The sequence below is a fragment of the Cupressus sempervirens genome, chromosome 1 (genome assembly GCF_028749045.1).
Source record: "Cupressus sempervirens isolate cs-2001-9-10 chromosome 1, ASM2874904v1, whole genome shotgun sequence".
Classification (NCBI taxonomy): Eukaryota; Viridiplantae; Streptophyta; class Pinopsida; order Cupressales; family Cupressaceae; genus Cupressus; species Cupressus sempervirens.
Genome location: NC_143118.1, coordinates 449,425,597 through 449,447,064, shown reverse-complemented (window position 1 = coordinate 449,447,064; position 21,468 = coordinate 449,425,597). Strand labels below are relative to the sequence as shown.

Below are 21,468 nucleotides of genomic sequence, written 5' to 3'. Positions count from 1 at the left end.
TGAATATAATATTTTCCTTACTATTTTCATAATTTTCATTAGTAGCATCTTCACTGGTAGTGTTATAACATTTCTTCTAACATCTAGGCTTAAACTTTCTTCACTTATATTTAGGAACTCTCTCTAAACATCTAGATGTAAAATGATCAATCTTATTACATGCAAATCTTTTTTAAGGTAATTTTCTTTCATATTTACCTTCACCTCTTGGTAATATCTTAGGAATAATAGATTCTAGGTCCTCTTTCTTCCCTTCTTCCTCAACTTCTTTCCATTCTTTAGCATATCTACTAAATCTAGCAAAACTAGTAGAACTTGTAGAAACATCACGATCAATCTTAGTCTTTCCCTTAAAAATTATAGTTTTGAATGCTAATTCTATCTTAGGTAAAAAATCTACTAGTTTATTCATTTCAAAAGAAGATAAATTACAAACAAATGATTCCCTTGTTATAGTCTAAATAGTTATTATCTCCTCACTAGCATAGACCTTAGTGTCATGGAAAGATGAAAAGAATCTAAGAATATTTGACACAATCTCATCTTTGGTAATGGTTCCACCAACAACTCTAATTCCACATGCAAATTTTCTAATATATATATATATATATATCCTTAATTTCTCATCTTCACTTGTCCTCATAGATTCTACATTTCCTTTCAAACTTTGTAACCTTTCTTATTGCACAAACTTGTCCCCTTCATAAAGTGTTTGAAATATTACCCAAATCTCATGAGCAATATCATGTTCCATCACATCTATTTATTAAATATCCACTAGGGTACCCAATAAGAGTTCCTTGGATACCATGTTACAATAGAATTTCTTCATCTAAACTTCATTTGCATTCTCAAGATCTTGAATTTGATAAGCATCCTTATTGATGTTGTAATGATTTGTACCAATAGAAATCAAGTGTATAATCATCCTTCCTTTGAAAAGTGCATAATTAGTTTCATCAAACTTTAGGCTATTCTTCTTAATGGCCATTACACATCTCCTCTTGTGATTAAGATTCAAAATGAGGTTCAAATAGTTCTAATACTAATTGTGAGGGATAATAATATACCACACACAACTAATATGGGGTGGGAAATCAAATATGAGTAGATTAGAACATTAACTATCCATAATATATAAGATTTAAAGTCTTTAAACTAATGCAAAGAAAATAACACCACAACACATTACACCAATATTTTGTTCTCAAGGAGAACCCGGTTAGGGAAAAATCCTAGTGGTGATCAAAGCCACAAGATGATGCACTAGCACATAAAAAACATTCTTAGAGGTATAATGTAAATGTAATGCCCACTATTTCCTTTCCAAAAATATAACTAGAACTTATTTTTTTTGCTTCTTTTCAATTAGCACTTATATTCAAATCTATAACTATCACAAGTTTAAATCCATATAGTACTTGCAACCCTTCTCTAATGAAGCATGTGTGTGTGTGTGTGTGTGTGTGTGTGTGTGTTTAGAAAGGTAAATATTTTTTTCTAAATCTAAGATTAGTATAGACAATACATTTAAATGACCTCTTGATGAAGCTTGCTTCGTTCCCTTATATCAAAATTTCACAACAAGACACTTCAAGGAAGCTTTTATTTTCTCATCCACAATACCATACTTCAACATCATAGTACAAATATACAAATTTTCACAACACATTTTGCTACCAGAACACTAAAATAACATACTGAAATGACACATCATAATACTTTACAAATTCCCAAAATAATATATTTCAAATGCACCAAAAATTACACCTTTTCACTTGACATTACATGAGTCAAAATTCATAATGCAATCCTTTCCTTTCCACAACCATGGGGTGTATAAAACACATCAAATGAACTTTTCCTTTTAAGTGTATAATGAGTTATAAATGCAACTTAACAAAATACTGTAGAGACAATTTTTTTCCTTCTCTCTCATCTTGCATTTCTAAGCCACAACTTGTAATAAAACACCACTAACCATGGAGAGGTCACCTCCCAACCTAGGGCTCAATGAGACCACCCTCGAGCTTGTGGAACCAAGGATAAACAAGATACACACACAAATGTTTTTACAAATGCATTAATAATACAATCAGAACATTTAACTCCCTTAACCATGAGCTTCACAATGGACCACCTATGGACTTATGAAGAAGGGGTGAAGAGGCATTTCAAAGAGGAGATTTACATATTATTACCAATACATAACATTAAATTTGAAGGCCTTCCCAAGGCCTCAACAAAACCTTCTTCCTTCAAAAAAAAAAATTTCCCTTATCAACCCCAAAACATAAGAATAAATAGTATGGCTACATTGAGCCCATACTCCATGAAATTCCTCTCTTTTCCATGAGAAGAGGCTCTCAAGTACATTTTCAATCCCAACTAACCCCTTCACCCAAGGATACTACTTCCCTCCCAAATGTGAGTGATGCCTTTATACCCATAAACAACATTCAATCCAAAAACCACAAAAAAGAAAACATAATGCAAGAAATCTCACATACCCATCACAATAAAGCATATAAAAAATTCTACTTACATGCATGCACTTAGATTCCTACATATTCATATTTGAATCATCACACTTAAGTTTCTAGATCAAATAATATCCTTTATGGAAATATGCACCAACCATGTTCCTATGCAAAATGGCAATAAATTTTGAGAAGAGCCCCCTTTTCCTTAGCTTGTCCAATCTCCAAAACCCTAATTATCTATAAAACTAGAGAGTGGGTGAACAATTGCTAACTCTTCCAAAGTCCTCTAAAAAGGCCTCCAAATTCACTACCAAAAACCTAGCTAAAAATGGTAGTGAAAAAAGTCTCCCTTTTCTTCCTTTATTGTCCCAATCTAAAAATGCAAGCTCAACCAAGAGTGGGTGAAAGGGAAGGTGATTATGACTTCTCTATTTTCATGACTTTTGAAAAGTGGCTTATTTGGAGGGTCATAAAAGTGTTATGGGCCTCCTAATGGTTAAAAATAAGCCCCTAACTCCTAATACCACTATATAGGTTAGTTATTTTCACTAAAATGACATCTAAGGATCATTTTTGAGCCCTTTAAAGTCTCTATGAAGTTTGAATTCAATATTTAACTTGATGCAACCTAACATGAAATCTATAAGAAGTGAGATTATCTTAGGTACCCTATTAGGTTTAGTCTTAGGTTAATTGTTTCTTGCCAAGCACTAATGGACATGTTACTTCCACATAGACATCACAAGTGTCAAGTAACACCACTAAAATACATTACACATTGTTAGAGTAAATAATTAATAATTAATAATTTATTCTATTTACTTAAGCTTACTTAGGTATATGCATTTCATTTATTAGTTGTAGTCTAGGAGTTAGTTATAAGTTGTTGACAATATGGGAGTTTGTTCTCTCCTAAGTCATACTTATCCTCTCACCTTATTCGAGGACTTTCCACCTCATGTGGATGTATGCTTAGTTGTCACATTTATCTCCTAGCGTCTTCTAGCTTGTTCTAGGAGATTCCTTGAGGCCTTTATAAGCAGTCTCTCCCTCATTGTATTTTATCAAAAAATAACATTTAGCATATTGTAAATACATATTTTCTTGTGTTTGCATATCTAGTTGTCTCTCATGTTTGTTTAGGGTTTTTCCCTTGCTCCACACTCTTCCTTCTTTGGCTTCCCTTTGACAGGTTTTTGCATGCAGGTGATCTTGGGCATCTTCGGAGTTGGATTTCATCAACTCCAACACACATTACAAGTGACATATCTAAATCATAGAATGAATTTAATCTAATAACATACATTCAAATTATGTTTACAAATAAAATACATCATAATGAGCTTTTTAATTTCTTCAATAGATTAAACCTTATCTTTCACAAATTACAAATAGGTTTACCCCTGGTTCTTTAATGAAATTCCATGTCTAATTCCTGCATAATAAATTTGAGCATAGTCCAAGGAAATAATCATATACATGAAAAAATAATTTTACATAATTTAAATTCGACATTGATATTCAAAATTTGAAATCATATAACCTCTCATTTATTAAGAAATGTTCATACTCTAACATTTATACAATACTTGCAAAATTTAAACATCATGTAATACTTCATCAAAATCAATTTAAAATTCAAAACATAATACATTTACATTTTGAATCTGCACATAGATCAATTATCACCATTAACATAAACATCTGAATATATATGATCATTAAGGCATATGAAGTAGGTCATAATCATCTTCATTACAAATACAAATCAACATTATGTAGATCATCCCAAAACATTGAATAATATGATATAACTATCTAGTTGGTCTAAAGTGTGTCAAAATATTGCCTCATGAAATACCAAAATATGAATGTACCATCAGTGCTATGATGGTTAGAGTAGGACCTCACACACTAATCCTAATCCAATTCCCATATAAGGTAATTGCAGAATTCAAAACATCACATGATAGTTCATCGATAGATATTCTCATTTTGAAACATAATCCCTCACTTTAAGGCAATATTTACAATTGAGTTCCATGTAGAGAGAGAATAATAAAAGACCAAATCATCATAAAGTATCCAACTAATATCAATTTCTCTTAAGACATGTAAACCATAAACCCATAATTCATTTCATCATCATAATTATCTGAATTTGTCCATTGCATAATGCCTAGGCAATGAATGTGCTCTTGATCCAAACTTACAATATGTACAATTTAAACACATTTCCATGCAACAAATTAACTCATCCCAATGTAGAATTATAACATTCTTATAACACAATACCCTTATAAGATTAATGCTAAATAAATCACTTTTAGCCTTTATCATTAAGTTGTCCAAAGAGCACTCCTCAATGCAATAATTTTATCTTTAAATTCTAACAATTCATATCAGGGTAAGTATCAATTCATATTACCTTAACAACCATCACTTCATTATACATAAGAGGGCATGAATTCTCATAAAGTTGTCAATGTGGTTTCTAAAACCAACAATGGTACCAATACCTTGATAGCTATAGTCTACTCCCAGAAATATGCTAACTAGCAGTATCTAATAGGGGGTCTAACATGAAGATGATTGAGATACAATGATAGCTTGGAAAGGGGTCCCACACATGTCAATTCATAACTAGAATACAACTTAAACTTGATAAAAAGACTCCTCAACCCTTATTATAAGCTATGTTAAAATTCATGACAATTGAATTATTATGAGAAGGGACATACACATGTGGACATAGTTCCTATCAAGAAACTATAATCGTTTGCTCATGCCAACACCTCATCCCACTCCTTTATCCACGTGAATCTCTCATAGGGGGAATTACTTGAGAAAATAGTATTTAAATGTGTACATGTGAGGAACAAAATGCACATACATTCATCCACTTGCTTAGATCTTTTTGCTCTAATACAACAAGGGAAATAACCCTGTTTGGACAACAATCCAATTATGATAAGGAAAACAATCTTGTTATGAGAAAAAGTAATCCATTGAATAAACTAACACAAAAAATCATTAATGTTGATATGCTTCCTTTGAAGCAAAAATAAGATTCTACTCATACCTCTTCTCTGATCTCTACTCTAATACATATCCATCAATATGCATACCAAATTATCAAATGAATTCCCTTACTTATACAAGTTTCAAACACATATTAGGCTATATCAATATGAGAATACCAAAATAAACTATGTCAGCCAATGCAATTCTATAAGTATTAGCTAGAAAACATACATAATACCTTACAATAATAATTAAAACACTAGCACTCAAATAGATAAACCAAATAATTACAAAAAGTATGTTTCTTGATTGAGTTAGCCAGGAAATAAATTATATTTTTCCATCCAACAAGAAAAATAACTTCCACGCAAATAACTCATGCAAATCTACAGAAATATAAGAACAAATGTCTCCATGAAGTATCCTAAATTGTAGATCACAATCTTGCTCCATTAAAACTTTTGGAATGAAAAAATAGATCATTATTTTGAAACAATTTGCCAGTAAATGCTGACAATAATCAATCTTTATCAAATCCTTTGTAACTTCTCCAAAAAAACTTACCACTATAAGCAATGAAAAACATAGCATGTAGACCATTGGTCATCAATTCATATCATTTGCAAGAATAGGTGAAACAAACAACATCACCACCCAACCAATCTTAGTATAAAAAGTACCGAGTAAATTATCTGATAAAAAAATATGTTGACATCAATGACAAAATCCTAATGTCAAACATAACAAAAAATAATTATACTCTCAACAATGTCCAATATTAACAATATCTCAACAATCTCTATTACTAACATGCAAATCATTTTATTTGTGAAAACTTTGTCCTCCTAATAGTCTAGCAGTAGGGCCTTTTTATAAATTACTTATACAAGGATAGATGAAAGTAGGTTGAGCAAGTCTAACTTAGTTATTGCAACCAAGTTTTTGGTTTTATAAGTTTTATGGGTCCTTCTAAATTTCGTGTATCACCCTTGTTCTAATTACTAGTGATTTTCCTCTCTCCCCTTTTCCTTAACAAAGGAGTAGGGTTAGTTTATTTAAGATGAGAACCAAGAGAAATTTGGCCTTCTCTAAAGGTTGATTTTTTTTTTCAAGGGCCATACTTTGAGAGATATTTTAATCTTCCACTAGGTGGTTACTATGATTCAACAAAGGGTGTGTGAATACAACAACCATATCAAGTGAATGACGTGGAATCTACTTAATGATGAAGCATTCATTATTCCAAAGCATGGAGAACATGAAATATTAATTAAAATAAATTGAAAAATATTAAAATTATAATATCTCTATAGATTTCTATAAGTTCCCATTAATTTAGTCTGTTTATTGAATCTCCATTGTGAAAGATAACAAGTTGGGATTAAAACTATGCAAGGGATATTCCATGTTCCTGAAAGTATTTGATTTCAATAAAAAAATTTGATGTTTGAAAAAGTGTAAACCAATAATGGGGGTAATGCAGAGGAAAAGGTTTACACAAAACTTGGAACTAATCTAATGTCAAATGGGCATACTTCCCAACAAATAGATACAAACCTAAACTTGATTTGGCTATTTAATCTACATAATATGACACCTTGAGGGATATTTTTAATTATAGATGAGACATTCCCAAACTATAGATGGTCATTAAGAACACAAATACACTTATAACAAAGTTTTACCACCTTGTAGCAACAGTGAAAGGAAACCACTTAAACATGACAAATTTTGGAAATAGATTTATTTGACCAATCAAATCACAAGATAAATTTTAACAATAAAAATGATTTTTTTTCAAAACATGATAAAATACACACAATTTTTTATTTCCTTTTTCAATCATACATATTTGTTACAAAATATTCTTTAGATTACAACTTCGAGAAACTAAAATCTAAACAATTAGTTTTCTAAAAGTGGGCATAACTTTCTCATTTCTTAATGAAAATGAGTCAAAATTAAAGAAAACTAAAGTAGATTCAAAATTATTTCCAAAAATATTACACGTATAAACCAAACCTTTAATTTTTATTAAACACTCACACATGCAAACTAAAAATCTTCACTACTTTGATTGATACATATGAAATATTAATCCTCTTTCATATCAAAACCCATTGCAAACAAAATCCTCATGCCCTGTACTTGTGGAAAAATTAAAATAATATAAAGATAGACTAGTATACAAGATTTGGGCATTTTTCCTTGAGCCAAATGAAAGTTTTCCATTTTACAAGCTCACAGGTTACCCTAAACAAGGATTTTAACCCTTGAAGACCAAAATTATGATATTTTAGTGAAAAATAAATTCAAACCAATACCAAAATAAAATAAAATTCAGACTAATATCAACTCCAATCAATTTAAATCATGGGGATGAAGAAAAAAATTCAAAATGAGCTATCTTTAGACCATTTACTCTTAGAAAAAGTAGAAAATTGGAGAAATTTCAATGCAAAACTAGAATTGGAGAAATTTCAGTGCAAAACTAACTTCAAATATTCATTATCCTCTACAAATTCCATAAATATTAAATGAAATTGATCCACATTCATGAGGTGACTTTTCCACTTCGTTTCCATGTTTTGCTCCCTCTTTTTGCAAAAATGTTGATTTTCACAACTTGCCAATTTGAGCAACTTTTGCATTTTAAAGCCTAAAGAGTTGAAACTTTAGAAAATGATTGAAAATGGTTATAATGATTTTAAATGTATAAAATGAACTTGCAAAATATTATTTAACTAAAACCAAGAAAATTCCTCAAAAATCACTTTTTGCATATATGAGACTAATTAGCATGTATAGTGCCTTGCACCAGGGGGCCACTCATATACGTAATGTTTCCCCCCTAAGTTCTTAGTCTTAAAATAATCATATCATAGAATTCCATTCATATAATAATCTAAGATATCATAACAGCAACATATTTTTGTATTTAAATCATGTGCATATTCATTAATTATCATACCTTGCATATATAGTCATGTTAGCATTATAGTCCATAAAAATACAACCATTATGTATTCATAAGCATATACTTCATGTAATAGAACCATCACATAATAATAAAAATTGCATAAATCACAAGGAACATATAGATAATTTCCAAAAAAAATCTCAGATTAAATCCTTAACATGGTCAAGGCTTCATTTAATTGCAACCTCTTGCAATTTATATTATCTCTTAAAAACACATCTTTTACTTTTAAAACTTTCTTTCTTTTTATTTCTTGTTGTTATGTTATATATAAAATCTATAATATTATAATCCATTTTTTACATTTATAAAACTAAATACTACACATTATATGCAAATCCAACAAGTTATGAGTTTGTCTCCATTTGAGAAAAAATGAAGGATAGTCCTTCGTTCACTTTATTAAGCACAATATTTTGAGTGCACACAAAGTTGAGGATTTGGTCTTTGCACATTCCAACATTAGTATCTTCTCAAATATGACACATAAAAATAACTGGGTTCCATATGATTTGTATCAAAGTGTTGAGTTCATTGAGTTAAATGTTATAACCACACAACTTGTTGAATCCTCTCTAGATGAGGGAACATTTGTACATGACACAACTAGTGGATGTAACACTCTAATTGATTGTGATTCAAATGCAATTGAGCCAAATGTTGACTTTGATATCTTTGACAAAGATCAATATAAAGAATCTTCATTAATATAAGATTTTGATTTGATAAATCATTAATTTATAAATACAAGATATTTAAATATTCTATTATACACATATATCTATATACATACATACACACATTCATAGATATATATGTGTGTGTATGCATATACATATGTATATGTATATGTAAGTGTTTATAGATATGTATATATATACATACACACATATAGATAGATAGATGGATGGATAGATATCCATATCCATTTTTATATGTTTGTGTGTATATTCCCTATCCATATCATATATATATATATATATATATATATATATATATATATATATATATATATATATATATATATATATATATATATATATATATATATATATACATATATATATATATGTATATATATGTATATATGTGTATATGTATATACACATATATACATTTATATATACATACATATATATATATACATACATATACATATATATATATACATACATATATATGTATACATACATATATATATACATATATACATATATATATATACATACATATGTATACATACATACATATATATATATATGTATACATATATATATATATATGTATATATGTATATATATGTATATATGTATACATACATATATATATATATGTATACATATATGTATATATGTATACATATATATATATATATATGTATGTATACATATATACATATATATACATATATACATATATATATTTATGTATACATATATATATGTATATATACATATGTATACATACATATATATATATATATATGTATACATATATACATATATGTATACATATATACATATATATATACATATATACATATGTATACATACATATATATATACATATATGTATGTATACATATATGTATATATACATATATGTATGTATACATATATATATATATTTATATGCATGTATACATATATATATACACATATATGTATGTATACATATATATATATGTATATGCATGTATACATATATATATACACATATATGTATGTATACATATATGTATATGCATGTATACATATATATATACACATATATGTATGTATACATATATATATATGTATGTATATATATATATATACATACATATATGTGTATATATATATGTATACATGCATATACATATATATATATGTATACATACATATATGTGTATATGTATACATATATATATATGTATATGCATGTATACATATATATATACACATATATGTATGTATATATGTATACATGCATATACATATATATATATGTATACATACATATATGTATATATATGTATACATAAATATATATATATATATATATATATATATATTTATGTATACATATGTATATATATATATATATGTATACATAAATATATATATATATATATATATATATATATATATTTATGTATACATATATATATATATATATGTATACATAAATATATATATATATATATATATATATATGTATACATACATGTATGTATACATATATATATGTATATATACATATATGTATGTATACATATATATATATATATGTATACATACATATATGTATATATACATATATATATGTATACATATATGTATGTATATATATATATATATATATATATTACTACCAACCTAAGAATACAAGGGTGTTATTTTTTACACCTTGGTGGACCCACCTCTTAATTTCCATATGGCAATGACATCCTTGTAGGATCCAAAACTCCTCTTTATGGGTGGTTTGACTAGTATGAGCACAATTATCCTAATTGAATTTGTGTGTAACTTATTGTCCTATATTCTAATGGTACCACAATATCATATAAATTATTGTATGACATACACTAAATCAATTGCATGCTTAAGGATCCTCTATGGTATCACTCATCCTGCTAATGGTTTCTTGGTCCACTCTAAGTTTTATTATTTGTTGAATCTCACTCTCATTTTAGTGTATTTTGTTCTATAGCCCATTGACTTTGGGTATAGTGAAGCATGTCCCTCTGCATAATCCTTTAAATGATCATAGCTCAATTATTGACCAAATTGTTAGAAAGTAAATTCCACCAAGATAACTGAGAGGGATGGGGGGGTGAATCATTTATCTAATCAATAGAACTTTTATCAACCTTGTTAAACCTTAAACATGTGACCAATATAAACAAAAACCATAAGAAGATACACATATACAATAAAACCATATATGTTAACTAGGGAAACCCTTGATCAGAGGAAAAACCTTGGTGGGGATGGTACCCACAAAATGATGTACTAATATAAATGTCCCTTGTATGAGGATGGACTCTATTACGAGCCAATGAAATATATTCAAAACATATCAGTCCCTATTAGGAGACTTTGAATCCCTGCAAGGATATTCTAACCCTATTAGGATTTGTGCTAACACTATTAGGAGTTGTAGAAGGCAGATGGACCCATTGTCCAAGCAGCTTCAGGGGAAAGACCACTGAACTCACTATCTAGGTGGCCTCTATATTATTCCTTTCATAATAATAGAAATGCAATTGATCTCAACAACTCAATACTTTCTTTGTCCTCTTATCGTGCCTCTACTACACCAAATACTTCTCAAATCTCAATACCAAATCTGCAAACTTGCATCACAATGATCCCTTTGATCTCTTACTCACATTTACCAATCTTCTCCACTTATCACATTCACTTGCTTCTCGCACACAATACATACTTCATCACAAGGAATATAAATTTCCTTTATACCAAGTCCTCAAAATAATTCACTGAGTTGGCCTTGAGGCTTTCCCAATTACAATTGTAATAGGAAATCATTAAGATAACACACTACAATACATCTTTTCATAATTACATAACACTTTTGGCTTACAGTACTAACAAATTTTTATATTTGTGACCTCAAACTTCGTGCACTCACCAAGGTTATAGTCTGGTTGTCTTCTTCCTCTATCTAACTACACTTAAATAGATTCTATCCTTGTTGAGAGATATAATCCAATTACTAGAAACCACTTCTCAGGTACTCTATCTACAAATTGTCTTTTGTAAATCACACATAACTACTATCAGTTTTTGATTTTCTACATGTGCACTTGAACACTAAATCAAGATACACTATAGAACATGTCCCCAACTATGCTTGACCTCATCTTCAATTCTCAATCTGTATGACGACAATCTCTCTTTGGCACTCTACCAATCTTCTTAGTATGTTGACATCAATGACAAACATAGTCATGAAAGCAACACATGATCATGCTAATTGTCTATCTACTACTCCAAAAATGCTAGAATACTCCCCCATAGGAATATCATTAGCATTCGTGCTAACACAACTATGCTTATAGTGCATTGTACCCTTATGCTTGATTCATCTCCAAGATAATCTCATTATATTTTGAAAATGACGTATCTAGTCCTATCTAAATGTACTCTATATTGTCACGACCTAGAATTTGTCCCTATTTATTCCACCAATATTAGCCTCACCCATGGGTTGATTTTCTTATTGTTAACCAATATCATTTTATATAATTGGCTAATCCTATAAATGTGCATGTATGTCTATTTGAATCAAGGAAGAACTCCTCCCTTTTACTTCATCTCCATCATCTCCCCTATTTACTCTATCTCTGCCCATATCTATTTCCTCTATTACTCCCTCAATCTTGGCCTCTTCCCCTCCATCCTCTCCTTAGTTGTCTCTCAAGAAATTGATACATATAGGTTTGTGAGAGGTATGTGATGATGAACTAAACACCAAACATCATGCCTTAGGGTTTCTATTGTATATGTTACATTTGGTAAGGCTCATAATTGAATTAGGGATAATGCATTAAACTATACTATACAAACTTGAGGACTAACCATAAGTCCTCATGCAACAGAATTTTGATGATATCAACCAAACTAGATTACCTTGATAGGTATTTCATGTTTCTCATAGAATTGCCTTTCTTGAAAAATTAATACAAGGACACTCATAGGTTTTTAGATAAGGTTTGGAATCAATAGGAAAGGAATATATGTATGGATATCCTATAAAATTGGATAGGATGACAAATACACCATAACCAAGGAAAATACTAGTATCACCTACAACTTATTTTTTTTAGATTTTTCAGCATTATTTGACATCTAGGAGAAAGAATTGGGATATCTAAAATTCATTATCAACATTGGTTGGATAGGATCAAATGCATAGGTCTTAATGTGGAATAAAGTATATATGAAACAAATAAAAATGGGGTTCCAATTCTAGTAAATCCATATTATGTTTGAGAAGTTAAAACTTTGGGTTAATTTACATGTTTAAAAAATAATAGTCTCTCTTGTGTGAAATTTGATAAATTTCACTATATGTGCTTGGGTGATATAATTTTAGGAGTAGTTCTATATGTGAAGGATTTTTTGACATTAATGTTTAAGGGCAAATTAGATTGGTTTAACTTTATGTTTAGCAAGTGGATCTCTATACGATAGTAGTGATATTTAGATAAAAATATTTTGATTTTATGAGATGTTATTTTTGGCTTGTAATGATGAATAAATATATGAAGAAGATTATATAAGCATGTATGGAGTACACTTCATGGAGACTCTCTGATGATGAACTACTAAGATTTGTAAGTATTTTTTTATTTCAATTTGATAATATATTTCATGTAGTTATGAGATTTGTGAAATCTTAAAGCTAACATGAAGTGTTTAATAAGATAGAGAAGATTATAATATGTGATGCCAAATTATTTATAAGTGAAGGAAGCATTAAATACATAAGACAACTAAGAGGGGGGTGGGTGGGTGGGTGGTGAATCATTTGTCTATAAAACTCATAAATCATCTCTTGAATCATATCCATTCAAACTTATTTCAATCCTTACTCACAAAATAATGTGAAAATCAAGAATCACCATACATAAGGAAGTAACCCATGTGCATGGAAAAACCATAGAGAAGGTTAAGTATGAATTATATAAACACTTGTTGATATGATATTGATTAAGGTGAAGAATGACCACTATAGAAAAGTCTCACTACTAGAGGGATCACTCCCTAGAAAAAGGTTCACTACTAAAGGCATTGTTGCCTAAAAAAAGACTCAATTCCTAGATAAAGAAGAATAAAATAGAAAATATCCATCATTGGTAGACCAATACAAGTTGACTAAAAGATTTGTAAATCCCTTTTACCCATTGTTGCTAGTAGCTAAGACATGAAAGTCCACACTCCATGTTGATGGAAATATGGTAGTACACAACTTGGGGTGGGGGTTAGGGAACTTGTTGCATCCAAAACTCCAAAAATTAGCCTCAACACATCATGAACACTTGGCACCAAGAATTCTTGCATGGAAAATCCTATGAGGGGGAAAACCATGGTGGGTTTGAACCCACAAAATATTCTCTATTAAAAATCACCATACCCTATTAGGAGTATTACAATAGGAATGCACATACATTTAGATACATTGTTTAGAGCTTGTTGCTCAAAAGAAAATATACACTTATTGCCTTGGGAAGTCTCACTAGTTTACAACAAATATGGATTGCAATTCACAAGTCATGAACTATACATCAGCATCTTCAACATGCTTGGATCAATTTCATTAAAGTACATAATATAAGTTTCTTTTCCACACCATATCTCTTCCTTATTCACACATATTTTCTTTATCCATCCTCTTATATAATTCACACAATCGATCACTCACATACATGATTTCACAATCATTACATTTATGTGAATCCATCAACCTTGAAGAAATAAACAAGGTCAGGTGTCTCCTAATCACCTAATTACAAAAGTACAACTATACATGATACAATATTCAATGCAAACCAATAAATTTTGGCTAAGACATAACCTGATCCCAAAACACAAACCCCAAACATGAAATGAAGAATCATGTCTCGATCATTTACAATATGGCACACCACCAAGTCAATCAATTAGAATATGAAGAACACAAAATTATCGGTTGGAAATTACCAAATACAAGCACCACAATCAATAGAAAGAAACATCATAACAAGAGTATGATCTAGAAATCTCCACAAGCATCATAAACTATCACAAGAACATCCACATCGACTCAAATCTCTAAAATCATCATCAACATTAATCAAACCTCAAGAACACCATCAATAACTTTTGCCAATTAAGAAAATAGCTTGTAAATGTTCAAATCATGAACCAATTGAACTAAGGACACACATCAATGTCCCAAACACATTACAAAGAACCACATACCAAAATATTGCAATGTGAAAGACTACTAAAACAAATATTGCCATACTATCACCCCTGAACAACTAAAAGATATATGTCTCAACATTGATACTCATAACCCACTTAAATCACCATGCAAACCTCTTTAGATTGAATTGATTCATCTATTGACATCCCTCTAATCAAATCACACATACACATATTTAGATCCTCAATATACTGACCACAATGGACTAATAAACTTATTGAGCATCATAAGAATACTATGATAGACTCATAGACAAAGAAATATGCTATCAATGGAAATACTTCTCTCAAATATGTGACAACACATTTTTGAAACACATATTTGCATCTTATTAGATAACACATGTCACAACACTTCACACTTACTTAGAATGCATATAGGGAGATATATTCTCTTTCATAAGTCCTCATCACATATACTCCTTCACCAAATTCTGATGCAGGGCAAGGTAGGAGAATCCCCAAAGGAGATGTCCTAGCCCCCAACAAATAACCACATAGTGGAAACACAATAACAATGAAATATCTAATATCAAATCACAACTCTTTATTCATAAAATAACAGTTACATGCAATGTGCCATGCTATAAGGCCTTCCCGATTACAACCAAATACAATAGCAATTACAATAACAGTTCTGTAAGATCCCTCAAGATCCAACCCATACACTAGCTAGTTTAGATCAACACTCTGGTAGAAACCTCCAAGATCTCAACTTGTGCTCGCAAGCCACCAAGAAACCTCCTTGTTTCTAAACCACAACCACTAGCTCTTCTCACAAACTTTATCCAAGATCTAAGTGTAAACTGCCTCACATTTGATGCTTTGTCCACACACTCACAACTCCACCACAATCATGCTATAAACTGCTTCACATTCAGCACTCTGTCCACAGACTCAGGAAAACTTGCCCTTTGCTTCCTCCCTCTCTCCAAGCTTCTACTAAGAAGAGATCACGCATTGAAGCTTCCACACCTTGAAGCTTTCACACCTTAAAGCTTGATTAGAAATGCTCACATGCCTTGCTTAAATAGGCACTCACCACCCAAGATGTTACCAACATAACCAATGTGGGATAAAAGGTAAATGCAACTACCCTTCAACAAATATTTAATTCCCACCCAACTACAACTAAGCACCCAACAAATATTAAATGCATGATTTTTCCCACCCAAATTCAACTAAGCACCACCACATGACCCAACAAACATTAAATACATGATTTAATAGAAAAATATCCACAACCTTCTAGAATTCCACCTACACACCTCGATAAATGGAATGACAACCATTTTAATTTATTTTTCTATTTATGCCACCTTTGCACCTCGAAAATAGAAATTCCTCTTTTCTTTTCTCCTTTTTCCCCTTTTTTAATTTTTTATATTTTTTTCCTCTAATTTTCATCACTTTCTCTCTCCCATTTTTTAATTTTAATTTTTAAAATTTCCCATGCAAGATGCTCTTGCATCAAACTCCCCTGGTAGATAGAAAGGTGTGATGCCAAAAGAAAGATCTAAACCATCTTCATCTTCACCAAAGGTTTCCACCTCAACAAGGACAAGAAAATCAACATGCAAATCTTCCACATTTGCATCACTCTGTCAAACACCAGAATCTCAACCATCCAATCGTCATGCTCACTCCTAGGAGAAAACTGAACATAATGCTTCATCAACAAACCTTCATCCACATCAGCAACTAGTGAATCCACACCAGCAACAACAAACTCCATATCAATGATAATATGCAACTCCTTAGCAACATATGCTAAACTCACAACACTAGCAGTCTCATAGCTCACAACAAGATGCTCTGCAACATACAAATCATCACCAACAACAACTAGATCATCCACAACAGAGTGCTCCACAATCTCCATGTTAGACTCAACCAACTGATCATGAAAACCAATCTCCATCCCAATATCAACAAAGTTAGGAATATCTTTAGCAACAATCTCTAGTTGCTTTGTAGGTTCTGTATCAGGCTACACAAACTGATCAACAAAACCAAACCCTTCCACTTTGACCTTGCTATGCCATCTTCTCTCTCGAACAAGTCTTTTAATAGGCTAGACAACTCTCTTTCGAATCGGTAGACTCCAACTCTACAAATAGCTATGGAATTCTTTTCTCACCCCATCCTTAACTCAATCAACCAAGCTAGCTTCAAACTGAGCAAACATCTTAGAAAAATTCCTCTCCACTACATCAAGGAGACTCACAATCATCCCAGGGTCCAATCCTCTCAGAGCCATCTCCCAAGATCTTCATAAAACCTCTGCAACAAATCCTTCCCATGCTCCTTGTGACAACCTCAAATTGTTTGCAAGTCATATCAAAACCTGCCACTTCACACGAACAATCAAGAACCACACCACAAGTCTAGGACCACGAATTTGCAATCCACAAACTCTCTATGATCAATGCCTCAACAAGTTCAGTCTTCCATCTCCACATCCATCGATCAATCTACATGTCCTCCCAAGGTCCTAGTGCAAACTGCCACAACTTCGACGATCTGTCTACATGCTCAGGAACAACTTGGCTCTGATAAACTTCACCCAACCAAGGTCTTAGTACAAGCTGCCTCACACTTTGGTGATCTACTTGTACACTTAGGAACAATCAAGCTCTGATACCATTTGACGCATGTCAAGGCAAGAGAATCCCCAAAGTAGATGTCCTAGCCCCCAACAAATAACCACACAACAAAAACTCAATAATAATGAAAGATTTGATATCAAATCACAACTCTTTATTCATAAAATAACGGTTACATACAATGTGTCATGCTGTAAGGCCTTCCTGGTTATGGCCAAATACAATAGCAATTACAGTAACAGTTCTGCATGATCCCTCAAGATCCAATCCAAACCCTAGCTAGTATGGATCTACACTCTAGTAGAAACCTCCAAGATCTCAACTTGTCCTGCATCAAATTCATTCTTTACTTATACCACCTTTACAATTATAATATCTTCTGCACCTTAATTAAATATAATTCAAATCAGTTTGACACTCAAGAATTCATGTGGTGGGAAGTAATGGAAAGTGGACCACATCATGCATCTTGACTAGGACCAAAAGATACAAGTATACATTACTCTTTAATTTACATTCATTAGAGTTTTTTATGCAAAAGTGTAAACACTCAAGGTCGATCAAACCTAGCTTAAAAACCATTGGACACATGCCTTTCAATTACAAAATCTTGTACCTACCTTGACTAAACAAAGACAATCATATTATATAAGAGAAATTCAAGATACATAACAGCTAAAACAAAAAATGTGGAGAAATGCAAATCATGCATTTTTCATAGGAAACTATGCCAAGCATTATCACACACTAATGAGCACTAAGTTCTTTCAATTGTGATCCAAATCACAAAAAAAAAAACCAAACTAAATACCTGTAGATATTGGTTAACAACATATTCAATTCACATGAATGGATTTGCAAAATAGAAGAAATGTAGATCATAACTTAGCAGCGTTGCACAAAAACACAAGTACACAAATAATAACCAATCATTAATGACAACAAATGGACATGGACGTTAATTACAACATCAACAAAGCTCATTCAACTTCTCATTCTACTCAAATCTACAACATGATGATGATTAGGAAGGATTGAAAAATGTAACAAGTAGAATAAGGAGAAAGGATTAAAAGGCCAAGTCAAGAAACAAAGAATGCAATGCAAAGTGTAACAATGTTGCTTAATCATGTGAGAATCATATGATGATATTTGTGATCCTGCATAACAAGTTTAAAAGTTGCATTTCCATGTAAGAAGCTATTATGAAATATTTAATCGTATTTGTGAGAATGATATAGGTTACAAGATGAGAGGAGAATTTTCATTATGAAACATTGTAAAGTTGGACAAGATAACAAAACAAGCTAAAATGTCATGGATTAATATGATATAATTAAATTAAAAATAAATTAAAAATAAATTAAATGAGAAGTCAAGATGTTAAAAGGTGAGAATCAATATTAGAAAATCTTAAATTCAAAATTAGTGTAAATAGATTTCCTCAATCTATCAAAATTAGAGGTTTTTAGTCTTCTAGATTTGATTGTGCATATAATTTTTACATCATCGTTTCAAATCACACTCTATAAAACTATAAAACTCGTATTTCAAAATTGATAACTTTATCTTCAATGAATGCACAATAGTTATACTAGCTCACCAATCTTATTTATTTAATAAGATATAATTTCCACTATCATATCATTAAAAAATAATACAAACTATTATTTTCATTTTGACCAAAACATATTACCGGAGAATCTTTCAATAGTATGCTACTACGTAGCCATTTTCAAAAATAAAATAAAAAATATGTTGCTTGCCAGTACCTGTATTAATATAATCAACAATTCCTGGTCATGTGACCTTCCCAAGTCTCCTTCACGTTGTGAAAACTTTTGATTATTCGCAGTATTGACTCTCGGTAAACTTTGATTTACACCTTTTATTTAGTTGCAGGGTGTTTGCAATATCATTAAAAGTGTCTATTTTTCTCAAGGTGGAAACGGGCTAGATTTATAATTTCACAACACCCATTTGATTTTTGTGGCTTGCGTTCAGTCTGTTAATGTATGTCGCCGTCTTAAGAAGTAATTCATCTGTTTTGATGGAAAATGTTTTAAGTTAGAGATATTGATTCAGGCACCAAAATAAAAATGGCTGCGAGTGCCCTTCTCATGCCCACAAACTACCAATCTAGATCTTGTATTGCTCATTGCCTGGCTCCCCTGCATTCTTTTTCTTCATCCTCCTCATCGCCATCCTCTTGTTATATGCCTTATAGAGTCTTTCGTGTCCCTTTGAAACAGTGCTTGTTATGGAAAGAGTCACTCAGGCAAAGTAAGACCGGCCATTCTACTTTCTTACCCACTAAAGATTCCGGAAATTTGAACAAATTGAGTTGTCCAATTCAGAGTGCTTACAACCCACCGAGAGCTTTGTCAGGATCCAGTGATAAAGCATCAGACATTCAGAAATCTACTTTTGAAAGAAGAGCCCGGTTCATGGCCCAGAGTAGAGAGAGCCTTGTGATTGAAGAGCTGGAGCGCCCTCTGGGTGAGTGCATTATAATCACTTAAATCACAAGGCAAACGAATGAAATATGTTTTCAATGCTAGATTATTGGGCAAACCTTCTGATTCACTTAAATGACAAATATATGGCTTCTGTTTGATTGTAATACAAATACATAAACTTGAATTTATTAGTTGAACATTTTGACGAGGTAGTTTAGTTCACTGTTTTCTTAAAATGAATCTCATTGGACTTTTCCCTGAGAAAATATGTTTTATATCAATTCAAAATTGAAGTCCGCTACATTCTGACAGTGGGAGTGACACAGACACTTTTCTCTTTTCCATGTCCATCTTCAATTACAATAAGTGGACAAGTGCTGAATAATATTGCAGGATCCTTTAATAATTAAGGCTGCCGATTACCTGGCCTTTAGTTTCCAAAAGCCTGAATACAACCTTCTGTGTTGCAACCTGTTTGACTAATCGTCTCATTGCTCACATATATTGTTCTATGCTTTTAACTGAACCCCTATACTGGAAGTATTTGAGAATTTTTTCTCAAACATTGAATGTGTCTATGGAAGCTCGTATGATCTCTCTTTGTTGTCCTAAAAGTCTATGTGCTGGTCTCTTACTTCATTTCATGTTTTGCAAATTTTGGCTTTGTTTTAGTGAGGGTCTCCACGTTTTCCATGCTCTAAGCTAGTACAGGCAAAAGGTCCCCCCGGCAAGCCATTGATTTCATTCATGTAATGGCCCACAGAAGGTATTATCATTTTGTTCTTTTGGTAACAAGAGCTCTTGTCAACTGTTCACCCCTGTGAGCATCACCTAGATCCAATGAGTGCTAAGTGTTCCATTTATTCTCATGAGAGATGGATTCATGTTGAATCACTACTCATGAAACATGGGTCATCGAGTTTGACTCAAAATCACACAGTT

At 31.2% G+C, this 21,468-nt stretch overlaps 1 protein-coding gene across 1 annotated transcript in view; it reads left to right on the top strand.

Moving 5' to 3' along the window:
* Positions 1-20,126: 20,126 nt before the first annotated feature.
* LOC149578241 (RAP release 2, galactose-binding-like domain protein, putative (DUF1997)) overlaps positions 20,127-21,468 on the top strand; it is a 78,562-nt gene continuing 77,220 nt past the window's right edge. Inside the window, exon 1 of the mRNA XM_089827923.1 lies at positions 20,127-20,566. Coding sequence (XP_089684049.1) covers positions 20,167-20,566 — 400 coding nt within the window. The 5' untranslated portion in view covers positions 20,127-20,166. The remainder of the gene's footprint in view (positions 20,567-21,468) is intronic.